At 45.4% G+C, this 12,278-nt stretch overlaps 1 protein-coding gene across 2 annotated transcripts in view; it reads right to left on the reverse strand.

The window, feature by feature from the left end:
- NTAN1 (N-terminal asparagine amidase) overlaps positions 1-12,278 on the reverse strand; it is a 28,372-nt gene that overhangs the window by 14,916 nt on the left and 1,178 nt on the right. For both annotated transcript variants that reach the window (XM_040441646.1, XM_040441645.1), the window contains exons 2-3: positions 10,691-10,793; positions 231-296 (exon numbers count right to left, since the gene is read on the reverse strand). In XM_040441646.1, the coding sequence (XP_040297580.1) occupies positions 231-296; positions 10,691-10,793 (169 nt within the window). The remainder of the gene's footprint in view (positions 1-230; positions 297-10,690; positions 10,794-12,278) is intronic.

Raw genomic sequence — 12,278 nt, forward strand, 5'->3', positions numbered from 1 at the left:
TCCATCTCCACAGTACAAGGATAATTTATATCCAACGCGTTTCGATCAGAATGATCTTAGTCATGGCAAAAGAGAATTTTCTTTCCCATTAAAACATCACACACCTCGTTGGCATCTACTGGGCGACACATCTGGCAGAGTATTGTGGGCTTCGACTTAAATGGAATCTACAATGCAGATGTGAACAGAGCCTTACGTCCAGGACTAACTTCTGGCTGCTCGTTCTCTACCTGTGTGTCTAAGGACAATGATGTGACAAGTAGTTGCATCTTCTGACCCGAGAATGGAAATTGAACCTAAAAAGAGAAGAGTCATATTAGATTCCTGCATCATTAACACAACTCAAAACATATGAATTCATCCTTTCTGAAGTACAGGCAGACATACAGGGGTGAAATATATAAGTGTATATATAGGAGTTGAACTATAAAATTTGTTCTGCCTCAAGCCACCATTAGGGGGAGCACCTTACATATGGATTTACACAGCTAGCATTAAAGAGAATCAGTCACCTCCAAAATCAATTTCAGTAAGCCTACCGCCAGGTGGGGAAGGTGCCCTGAAACATAACCATACCTTCCTTGTGAAAATCTGGTCCTCTAATCCTGAGAAACGCTTCTTTTTATTTTTATGAAAATAAGGTTTTCAGTGCACCGTGGGCGGGGCCACTTTATTCGGTGCACCTGGTGTATTCTGCGTCATCCCTTTAGGCTCTGAAATCTCAGGGACTGTCAATTAAACAAGTGGGAGAGGCGCTGCGCGGTGTGATTGTGCCCCACCCCCAATGCACCGAAAACCTGAAAGATAATAATCTACCTCGCCTAGAAACCATCAGTAAAAACGCATTACATCCGGATGCCTTCCGTTTTTCATATAATTCCCATTCACTTCTATGGAGCCAGAGCTGCGTGAAAAACGCACAAATATAGAACATGCTGCGATTCTTCCTGAACGCAGCGATGATCAGTGAGAAACGACGCTCATGCGCACAGACCCATTGAAATGAATGGGTCAGGATTCAGTCTGGATGATAGGAGTTCGCTAAAAATGCATTGCAGAAAACTCGCTCCTTAGGATGAAATACCTACATGGAGAACTTAGGCATACAATACTCATTAGAGGAGACCCCCCTACCCCCAGAGCTGCCCTCACACCGGCATAAATCCCACTTTTGTACTGAAGATATGGCTAAAATAAACATCAAAGCAACGCTTCTCTGTGAGCTCCGCCGCTGCTTTTCATGACAAATTCCCTTTAAAATGCTAATCCACCACAACGAGGACTAATCCGACGTCTGCGTCCTACAGTCTCCTTCGCGGTTTGCTTTTATCAAAGAAGAACTTTCAAAATGAGAATTTCAGCTATTAGGTCACCTTTACTAAGTAACTTACTGAGGATAAGGTCTTTTACGATATTTTTACGCAGGTGTCGCTGCCAGAAGATGTGCCTAGGCGTGCACCTTGTCGTAAATTAGGCACATCTTTGCTAGCCCGTGCTCCTGCCAGAAGATGAACCTTCACGTGAGCCGTCAACTGATGGAATTCAGGAGGGACCGTCTGCGAAATACAGATTTTTAGGGTGCATTCACACGACCGTCTGTATTTTGTGGTGCGCAAAACGCAGACCCGCAAAAAATACGGATGACGTCTTTGTTGCAGCCGGATTTTTTTGCGGATCCATTCTAACAATGCCTATATTTGTCCGCAAAACAGACAAGAATAGGACATGTTCTATCTTTTTTGCAGGGCTACGGATCGGACATACGGAAGCAGACAGTACACGGCGTGCTGTCCCCATTTTTTGCGGACACATTTAAATGAATGGGTCTGCATCCTATCCGCAAAAAAAAGTAGACTAAGGCCGAATGCACACGGCCGTGGAACACGGCTGTGAGCGGTCCGTGGTATCCCGGCCTGGCATCCTGCTATGACGCCGTGCGCTTCATGTCGCCGCTGCACTACAGTAATACACTCATATAGATCATACGAGTGTATTACTGTAGTGCAGCAGCGGCATGAAGCGCCCGGCGTCATAGCAACCAATGACGCCGTGCGCTCCTGCTGTCAGCAGAATGCCAGGCCGGGATACCACGGACCGCTCACAGCCGTGTGCATTCAGCCTAAAAATACGGTCGTGTGAATGGGCCTTTAAACTCATGTATCACAAAAACTGCTGAAAATCTTTAACAAAGACCAATTGAAAAAATAATTTTTAGCTCAAAATGAGTAGAAAAAATAAATTATATAAAAAATAAAAAAAAAGCGGGTCCCGTAGGTGTCGATAGCCTTTAATGTCCTGCCCAGTGTAAGAGCAGCATATACGGTAACTCTTACAGGTCCATAATACTAATAAACAAAAAAAATAATTATATACTGACATTCAGCAAGTTGGACCCCTCAGTGCAGATACTGACAGGCTGCTATGTACAGTATGTGCATATACACTGCAAGGGTGTGCCCTATTCACGAGTACACGACTGGACTCAAACTGTGCCCGGTGTACTCTTTCAGAGCTCAGAGTAGCTGAATGGCACATCGTTTTTGTGCTGCCTTGGCTACTAGCTGTAAAAACCCAGGTGCACTTCGCTCCGCCTAGTGGTGGCTGCTAAGCGGCGTTAGAGTGTTTTTTTGAATTCAGGAAAAAAACTTCCAGGGGTGGGCAGAATGGCATGAAATAACAGAAGGACAAGTTAGTCACCTGATAAAACCCACACTGCTCCAGGGATGCAGCTCTGGTGCCCCCCACCAGTCTTGGATTACTGCAGTGATGACTTGCCCATCAAACCATGTGACTTCTGCAGCCGATCACTGGCCTCAGCAGTGTATGCCTCGAGACCGCTGTGGTCAGCAGCTGGCTGCAGCAGTCATTTGGGTAGATGGGCACAGCCATTTTTACGGCCATTGCTGCAGCCCCCCCTCCCATTCTGCCGGACCTGCAAAAGAAAGATGACTTACCAGCTTCCCGGCGCTGGTTCTACGTTCCTCCTCCTCTCTTACTGCGATGCTCTATTGGGCTCCCTCGATGTCAACATCCAGTTTGACATCGCTGCAGCCGGTCACTGGCCGCAGCAGTAACCAGCTCCCCTTACATTATGACTAATGGTGATGTGAAACCGGATGTTGACATCAAGGGAGCCCAGCAGAGCACTGCAGGCCGGGAGGAGAAGGCGCGCGAGCCAGCACCAGGCTAGTCTTCTTCCCTTTGACTGTTCGGACAATTCACCCACCTTCCCCATTCTTGCACAACCTCTTGTGCGGCACTGGAACAATCAGGTGAATAATGCTATTTTAGATAATTTTTTTCCCCCGAAACCCCCATGCCAAATGAGAACACCACATAAGGTTAGCTAAAAGCTACATTTTTTAAATGGTGTCACAAAGTAACCCCTATTCCAGAGAACTGCCCCCAGTATGCCCGTCACTGTACGTCAGAAGCGCCAGCTCCCAGACAATTAGCCGGTCAGCTGTGCGGCCAGGATCTGCTCCACAGATAGAATGGCAGAGGATTAAGGTTACAGCTTGTAACAGGCGGAGGACTAAAAACAAACCAGTCCCTCTATTTTCTGCATGGAGAAACGTTATAGTGTAATGTAGACAGAGATCAGAGCCAGGCGATCGCTCCCACTGTCCCGTCATGTAGTCTACGGACAACTGGCGGAAAGATTTACACAGTCAGGCGCCCATGGGAAAGGCGGAAAAAAAAAATCCAAAAAAAGCTGATCGTTCCCTACTGAAACTGTAAAGGAATCCTGCTTATGTCAGGAAATTGTGCACATTCATCCTCATCTTACAGCTTACATTATACACAAAAATGTGGTATTACTATATACAGTTGCAAGAAAAAGTATGTGAACCCTTTGGAATATGGATTTCTGCACAAATTGGTCATAAAATGTGATCTAATCTTCATCTAAGTCACAACAATAGACAATCACAGTCTGCTTAAACTAATAACACACAAATAATTAAATGTTACCATGTTTTTATTGAACACACCATGTAAACATTCACAGTGCAGGTGGAAAAAGTATGTGAACCCCTAGACTAATGACATCTCCAAGAGCTAATTGGAGTGAGGTGTCAGCCAACTGGAGTCCTATCAATGAGATGAGATTGGAGGTGTTGGTTACAGCTGCCCTGCCTTATAAAAAAAACACACACCAGTTCTGGGTTTGCTTTTCACAAGAAGCATTGCCTGATGTGAATGATGCCTCGCACAAAAGAGCTCTCAGAAGACCTACGATTAAGAATTGTTGACTTGCATAAAGCTGGAAAGGGTTATAAAAGTATCTCCAAAAGCCTTGCTGTTCATCAGTCCACGGTAAGACAAATTGTCTATAAATGGAGAAAGTTCAGCACTGCTGCTACTTTCCCTAGGAGTCGCCGTCCTGTAAAGATGACTGCAAGAGCACAGCGCAGACTGCTCAATGAGGTGAAGAAGAATCCTAGAGTGTCAGCTAAAGACTTAGAAAAGTCTCTGGCATATGCTAACATCCCTGTTAGCGAATCTACGATACGCAAAACTCTAAACAAGAATGGATTTCATGGGAGGATACCACAGAGGAAGCCACTGCTTTCCAAAAAAACATTGCTGCACGTTTACAGTTTGCACAAGAGCACCTGGATGTTCCACAGCAGTACTGGCAAAATATTCTGTGGACAGAGGAAACCAAAGTTGAGTTGTTTGGAAGAAACACACAACACTATGTGTGGAGAAAAAGAGGCACAGCACACCAACATCAAAACCTCATCCCAACTGTGAAGTATGGTGGTGGGGGCATCATGGTTTGGGGCTGCTTGCTGCGTTAGGGCCTGGACGGATTTCTATCATCGAAGGAAAAATGAATTCCCAAGTTTATCAAGACATTTTGCAGGAGAACTTATGGCCAGTTCGCATTGTTCGCCCGCGAACATATGCGGGCTGCCATCTTTTTTCACAAGTCCGGCGAGGCACAGGTAGGCCCTTACCTGTGCCTGTGCCGCGAGCCGGTCTAAAAACAAATGCGGTCACTGGGAGCAGGCAGTTCCGAGAACAGCCCGATGAAGGCCCCCGGTGGCTGTTCTCGGAACTGCCTGCTCCCACTGACCGCAATTGTTTTCGGATCGGCTCGCGCACAGGCTTACCTGTGTCTCGCCGGACTTGTGAAAAAATATGGCAGCCCGCATATGTTCGCGGGCGAACAATGCGAACTGGCCATCACTGCTTAAAGCCATCTGTCCACCAGCTGAAGCTCAACAGAAGATGGGTGTTGCAACAGGACAACGACCCAAAGCATAGACGTAAATCAACAACAGAATGGCTTAAACAGAAGAAAATACAGCTTCTGGAGTGGCCCAGTCAGAGTCCTGACCTTAACCCGATTGAGATGCTGTGGCATGACCTCAAGAAAGCGATTCACACCAGACATCCCAAGAATATTGCTGAACTGAAACAGTTCTGTAAAGAGGAATGGTCAAGAATTACTCCTGACCGTTGTGCACGTCTGATCTGCAACTACAGGAAATGTTTGGTTGAAGTTATTGCTGCCAAAGGAGGTTCAACCAGTTATTAAATCCAAGGGTTCACATACTTTTCCCACCTGCACTGTGAATGTTTACATGGTGTGTTCAATAAAAACATGGTAACATTTAATTCTTTGTGTGTTATTAGTTTAAGCAGACTCTGATTGTCTATTGTTGTGACTTAGATGAAGATCAGATCACATTTTATGACCAATTTGTGCAGAAATCCATATAATGCCAAAGGGTTCACATACTTTTTCTTGCAACTGTACATTGTATATGTCAGTATAATGCAAAGAATCCCAGTATGGAATAGCGTCGTAGACTATACAGAGGTATCCAGTATGGGTATACAATTTTTTTTATACAATGGAAACCTAAGGGTGATGGATGCCACCATATGGCAACAATCAGAGGCATACATTTAATGTACACGTCTCATGATGTTAGCAGTGCCTAAGGCTACTTTCACACTTGCGGCAGAGTGATCCGTATGCCAACTGGTGGCATTTGTAAGACTGATCAGGATCCTGATTAGTCTGAAAAATGCATTGAAATGCTGGATCCGTCTTTCCGGTGCCATCTGGCAAAACGGATCCGGCATTTATTTTTTTAACCTTTTTTTCGGTCTTTCCGGTATTCTAAATGCCACATCCGGCACTAATATATTCCTATGGATAAAAATGCCGGATCCGGTATTCAGGCAAGTCTTCAGTTTTTTGGGCCGGAGATAAAACCGTAGCATGCTGCGGTTTTATCTTTTGCCTGATCAGTCAAAAAGACTGAACTGAAGACCTCCTGATGCATCCTGAACGGATTTCTCTCCATTCAGAATGCATGGGGATATACCTGATCAGTTATTTTCGGGTATAGAGCCCCTAGGACGGAACTCTATGGCGGAAAAGAAAAACGCAAGTGTGAAAGTACCCTAAGGGCTCTTTCACACTTGCGTTGTTCTTTTCTTCCGGCATAGAGTTCCGTCGTCGGGGCTCTATGCCGGAAGAATCCTGATCAGGATTATCCCCATGCATTCTGAATGGAGAGAAATCCGTTCAGGATGCATCAGGATGTCTTCAGTTCCGGAACGGAACGTTTTTTGGCCGGAGAAAATATTGCAGCATGCTGCGCTTTTTGCTCCGGTCAAAAATCCTGAACACTTGCCGCAAGGCCGGATCCGGAATGAATGCCCATTGAAAGGCATTAATCCGGATCTGGCCTTAAGCTGAACGTCGTTTCGGCGCATTACCGGATCCGACGTTTAGCTTTTTCTGAATGGTTACCATGGCTCCCAGGACGCTTAAGTCCTGTTAGCCATGGTAAAGTGTAGCGGGGAGCGGGGGAGCAGTATACCTACCGTCCGTGCGGCTCCTGGGGCGCTCCAGAGTGACGTCAGGGCGCCCCACGCGCATGGATGACGTGATCACATGGATCACGTCATCCATGCGCATGGGGCGCTCTGACATCATTCTGGAGCGCCCCGGGAGCCGCACGGACGGTAAGTATACTGCTCCCCCGCTCCCCACTACTACTATGGCAACCAGGACCTTAATAGCGTCCTGGCTGCCATAGTAACACTGAACGCATTTTGAAGATGGATCCGTCTTCAAATGCTTTCAGTTCACTTGCGTTGTTATGGACCCGGCGGGCACCTCCGGCAAATGGAGTGCACAACGGATCCGGACAATGCAAGTGTGAAAGAGGCCTAAGACATCAGTGCCCTTGTGGCTGTGCCTGGTACTGCAGCTGAGCCCATTCGATTGTCACTGTTTCAGCACTGCAGTACGGAGGGTGCGGCTGCCCCCAGGCTCTGTTTACTGGTGGGGGTCCCAGGGGTGGCACTCTCACCAAACACACAGTGATGACCTATCTAATGAGAATTAACCCTGCGTTATAGTACATAGCAGGGCCACCGTAGGAACGAATGGGGGTCGCAGCACAACTCACATGTTTGCTGCATCGGCAACGTGCACGTTGAAAAATATCCTGCGTAACATGCAGGTCGCGCTCCTCTTTGGTCAGGCGTCGGCTGGTGCAGCCAAAATCGCTGTGTAAATTAACCCTAATGACGGATTTACATGTGATTTATCGAGCCGATTATTGGGTATGAGTGCCTATTCTGGATCATCACGCCTGGACCTGTCAATCAAAGTGCACAAGATGCAACAGCTGCAGAGAGAGCAGAGCCTCTAGGTGTAATGGTAACGCCCCCGTTGCTCCTAGAGACTCATTTGCATATATTAAAACATCATTTTTCTCAGCAATGCAGACACATATGAACATGGGACCAACACAGATGTCTTCAGCTGCCAACTGCACACCTAACAGGTCAGCCGGTGTCATAGGTACAGATCTGCTGACAGATGAGATTTAAGAACAGAAAAGCATCTAAATTGTAGTAAGATGTGCCAAACCTATCATACAGCCTGATTAATTTGGCCAATCTTATGACTGCCTGGTCTAAATTTATGCCTTCTAAATAATAGATAAGATTATTAAATGGGAGGGTGTTTAGTTTTTTTGGGGTTTTTTGACACGCCAAAGCGTTTCATGGTAAGACACACAGTAGTTCTCTGGAATCATTGACTGGTTCCCATTAAAGGGGTCCTCAAGGCCCCACATACTGATGACCCATCCTCAGGAAGGGTCATCAATATCACCCCCCGCATTCCCACCGATGCAGTTCCCTGCAGCCCCCAGCGTCAGAATTAGCACTTTGAACGCAGCCGAATGTACAGCTTCATTCAAAGTATAGTGGGCGTGCCACTGCAATTCAACTCAAGTGAATGGGAGCCGAGCTGCAGTTACCCCACGCGGCCACTATACTCTGAACGGCACTGCGCTGCCATCTCCATTCAAAGTGTTATTATAAAAGAGATGACTGGGCACACCTAAGATATTGGTTACTAATATTTATTAGAGTTCTTGTAATAGTTTAAAACACAAATTCAATGTGATGATGTACGGTACAACAGTATAGCTTTAAAACATTGCCACACAGTTTGGCAGCATTCACAGCAAAAATTCTGCGTATTTATGGTTGGGATGAAGCTGAATTGGTCACTCACAGATGATATTGTGACCTAACATCCTCATTCCAAACTCAGCATAGGCAGAATGATAAAGTGCGTGAGGTAGTACATATAGTGAAAGTGAAGCAATATATTAGCGGTTAAAATACAGTATTCGTAATAGTCATATAATGGCATAGAGTGTAAAATCAGGTGACAATGGGATAAAATAGATCGCTTGATATAACAAGGTTCTAAATGTCCAGATGTAGCAAAATAAAATCCCACAAATATTTGTTGCCAATTTAAGGTAGCACAGTGATACTGTGTATTGGATTCTCAGTAGTTTGGTGTATTAGTTTGCTCCGTCACTGACCCAGCGGCGTCCCGCTGTCGGTCAGGAGTCGATCCAGCAATAAAGCAATAGTTAATTTAAGGAACGCTCTTCCCGATGTTGGAGGGTTCTCACATGTGGGAGAAACCTCTGCCGTCTATCGGAACTTCCTCACGGTTTTTTGGTGCGGTCAGGTGAATCCCAGTTGATGGTATTGGTCACCTGTTAGCAGTTTGATTACTGCACGAGGTCCCGCTTGTTTGGATCCAGATAAGGTATCCCAGCTTTTCGGGTAGAAGTTTCAGATCGGCTACGTTTTAATAAGTCTGTTCAGAGTTGTTCCTAAGTAAAGTCGATGCGGTGCACTCGCATGAAGTTATGCTTGGGGGACCAGACGTGTTTCGGGGCTAGAGTGTCCCCTTCCTCAGTGGCACTCTAGCCCCGAAACGCGTCTGGTCTGACCCCCCCAAGCATAACTTCATGCGAGTGCACCGCATCGACTTTACTTAGGAACAACTCTGAACAGACTTATTAAAACGTAGCTGATCTGAAACTTCTACCCGAAAAGCTGGGATACCTTATCTGGATCCAAACAAGCGGGACCTCGTGCAGTAATCAAACTGCTAACAGGTGACCAATACCATCAACTGGGATTCACCTGACCGCACCAAAAAACCGTGAGGAAGTTCCGATAGACGGCAGAGGTTTCTCCCACATGTGAGAACCCTCCAACATCGGGAAGAGCGTTCCTTAAATTAACTATTGCTTTATTGCTGGATCGACTCCTGACCGACAGCGGGACGCCGCTGGGTCAGTGACGGAGCAAACTAATACACCAAACTACTGAGAATCCAATACACAGTATCACTGTGCTACCTTAAATTGGCAACAAATATTTGTGGGATTTTATTTTGCTACATCTGGACATTTAGAACCTTGTTATATCAAGCGATCTATTTTATCCCATTGTCACCTGATTTTACACTCTATGCCATTATATGACTATTACGAATACTGTATTTTAACCGCTAATATATTGCTTCACTTTCACTATATGTACTACCTCACGCACTTTATCATTCTGCCTATGCTGAGTTTGGAATGAGGATGTTAGGTCACAATATCATCTGTGAGTGACCAATTCAGCTTCATCCCAACCATAAATACGCAGAATTTTTGCTGTGAATGCTGCCAAACTGTGTGGCAATGTTTTAAAGCTATACTGTTGTACCGTACATCATCACATTGGATTTGTGTTTTAAACTATTACAAGAACTCTAATAAATATTAGTAACCAATATCTTAGGTGTGCCCAGTCATCTCTTTTATATTTCTGTTCCTTCTAGCAGCGGGGTGACGCTGCAAGACTGAGAGCACCCTATTTGGTGCATCAACCATCCTGTGCATCCAACTAACATATTACTACCAAAGTGTTATTAGTTGTGGAGCGGGAGCTGCAGGGAACGGCTGATGGCGGGACAGTTGGGCGAGATATTTAGGATAAGTCATCAATATGTGGAGCCCAGAAAACCCCTTTAAAGGGCATCTCTCAGCAGATCTGTACCTATGACACTGGCTGACCTGTTACATGTGCGCTTGGCAGCTGAAGACATCTGTGTTGGTCCCATGTTCATATGTGCCTGCATTACTGAGAAAAATGATGTTTTATTATATGCAAATGAGTCTCTCGGAGCAACGGGGGCGTTGCCGTTACACCTAGATGCCCTTTAAGCAGTTGAAAGCATCTACCAAAACAGGATGAAGCAGAGGCAACACTCATTAACTGCACACGTATCACAAGCAGACAAGATGGGTATCGAGGTCCCGTTACAACGACTGATACGTACGGTCATGTGGCGTGGTTGCTGCCAGTTCCCGTTGCTGCACATACAGAAACCCATGGGGCCCGACGATCTGGGTGGGTTGGCTTTTTAAGTTTCTTGCTCGTTCCTAAGGGTCATAAGTAGAGATGAGCGAACTTCTGTTTTAAGTTCGGCGTCTAAAGTTCGGCTTCCGGTTAGCGGAGGATCCCGACATGGATTCTGAATTCCGTTGTGGTCCGTGGTAGCGGAATCAATAATGGCCATTATTGATTCCGCTACCACGGACCACAACGGAATTCGGAATCCTCCGCTAACCGGAAGCCGAACTTTAGACGCCGAACTTAAAACAGAAGTTCGCTCATCTCTAGTCATAAGTATAAAAAAAAAAAAAAAACATTTTTACATGATTAGTGGTGCAGTACACTGTCAAAGGCTATCCTTCGGCCCGACCCCTGTAAATCGGTAGGATGAAGGGGCTGAGTCCCATCCTCCTCGAGGCTCATGCACACAACCGAATGCATTTTGTGGTCCGCAAAACGCGGATCCGCAAAAAATACATCCGTGTTGCATCCGTTTTTTTTTTTGCGGATCCATTGTAACAATGCTTATACTTGTCTGCAAAACTGACAAAAATAGGTTATGTTCTATCTTTTTTGTGGGGCTACGGAGCGGCCATACTGTGTGGTGTCCAAATTTTTTGCGGACCCATTGAAATGAATGGGTCCTCATCCTATCCACAAAAAAACGGAACGGACATGGAAACAAAACATGTTTGTGAGCATGAGCCCTCAAGAACAGTGCCATACAATGGGGAGTGGCTGTTCCTGGTACTGCAATTAACATACCTGTTGTGGTGCGTTTTCGGATACAATATGATTATCCGGACCCTTTCACTTCAATGGGGGTGTGCAGAGGAGCGGTGATTTTCAAGCATCACTTGTGCGTTTTCACGCAACACAGGCCCCATAGAAATGAATGGGGCTGCGTAAAAAAATTGCAAGGATCCGCAAGCAAGCGCGGATGTGGTGCGATTTTCACGCATTGGTTGATAAGAGATAATAGGGATGAGCAACCCTGGACCCCATTAAAGTAAATTCAATGTATTATTTTGCCTTATAACATGGTTATAAGGGAAAATAATAGCATTCTTAATACAAAATGCTTAGTAAAATGTGTATTGAGGGGTTAAAAAATTAAAAAAATGACTCACCTTATGCACTTGATCGCGCAGCCAGCAACGTCTTCTTTCTTCTTCTTTCAGGACCTGCAAAAGGACCTTTGATAACGTAATCACTCTAACCACGTGGTGAGCGCAATTATGTCATCAAAGGTCCTTTTGCAGGTCCTGAAAGAAGAAGAAAGAAGACTATGCCGGCTGTGCGATCAAGTGGATGAGGTGAGTAATTTTTTTTTTTTTTAACCCTCACTTGACATTATACTTAGCATTCTGTATTAATGCTATTATTTTCCCTTATAACAATGTTATAAGGGAAAATAATAAAATCTACAGAACACCGATCCCAAACCGAACTTTAGTGAAGTTCGGGTTCGGGTCTGGGTACCACAGTCAGTTTTTTCTCACGTGCGTGCAAAACGCATTGCACTCACGCGG

The sequence above is a fragment of the Bufo bufo genome, chromosome 7 (assembly GCF_905171765.1).
Source record: "Bufo bufo chromosome 7, aBufBuf1.1, whole genome shotgun sequence".
NCBI classification, from domain to species: Eukaryota; Metazoa; Chordata; class Amphibia; order Anura; family Bufonidae; genus Bufo; species Bufo bufo.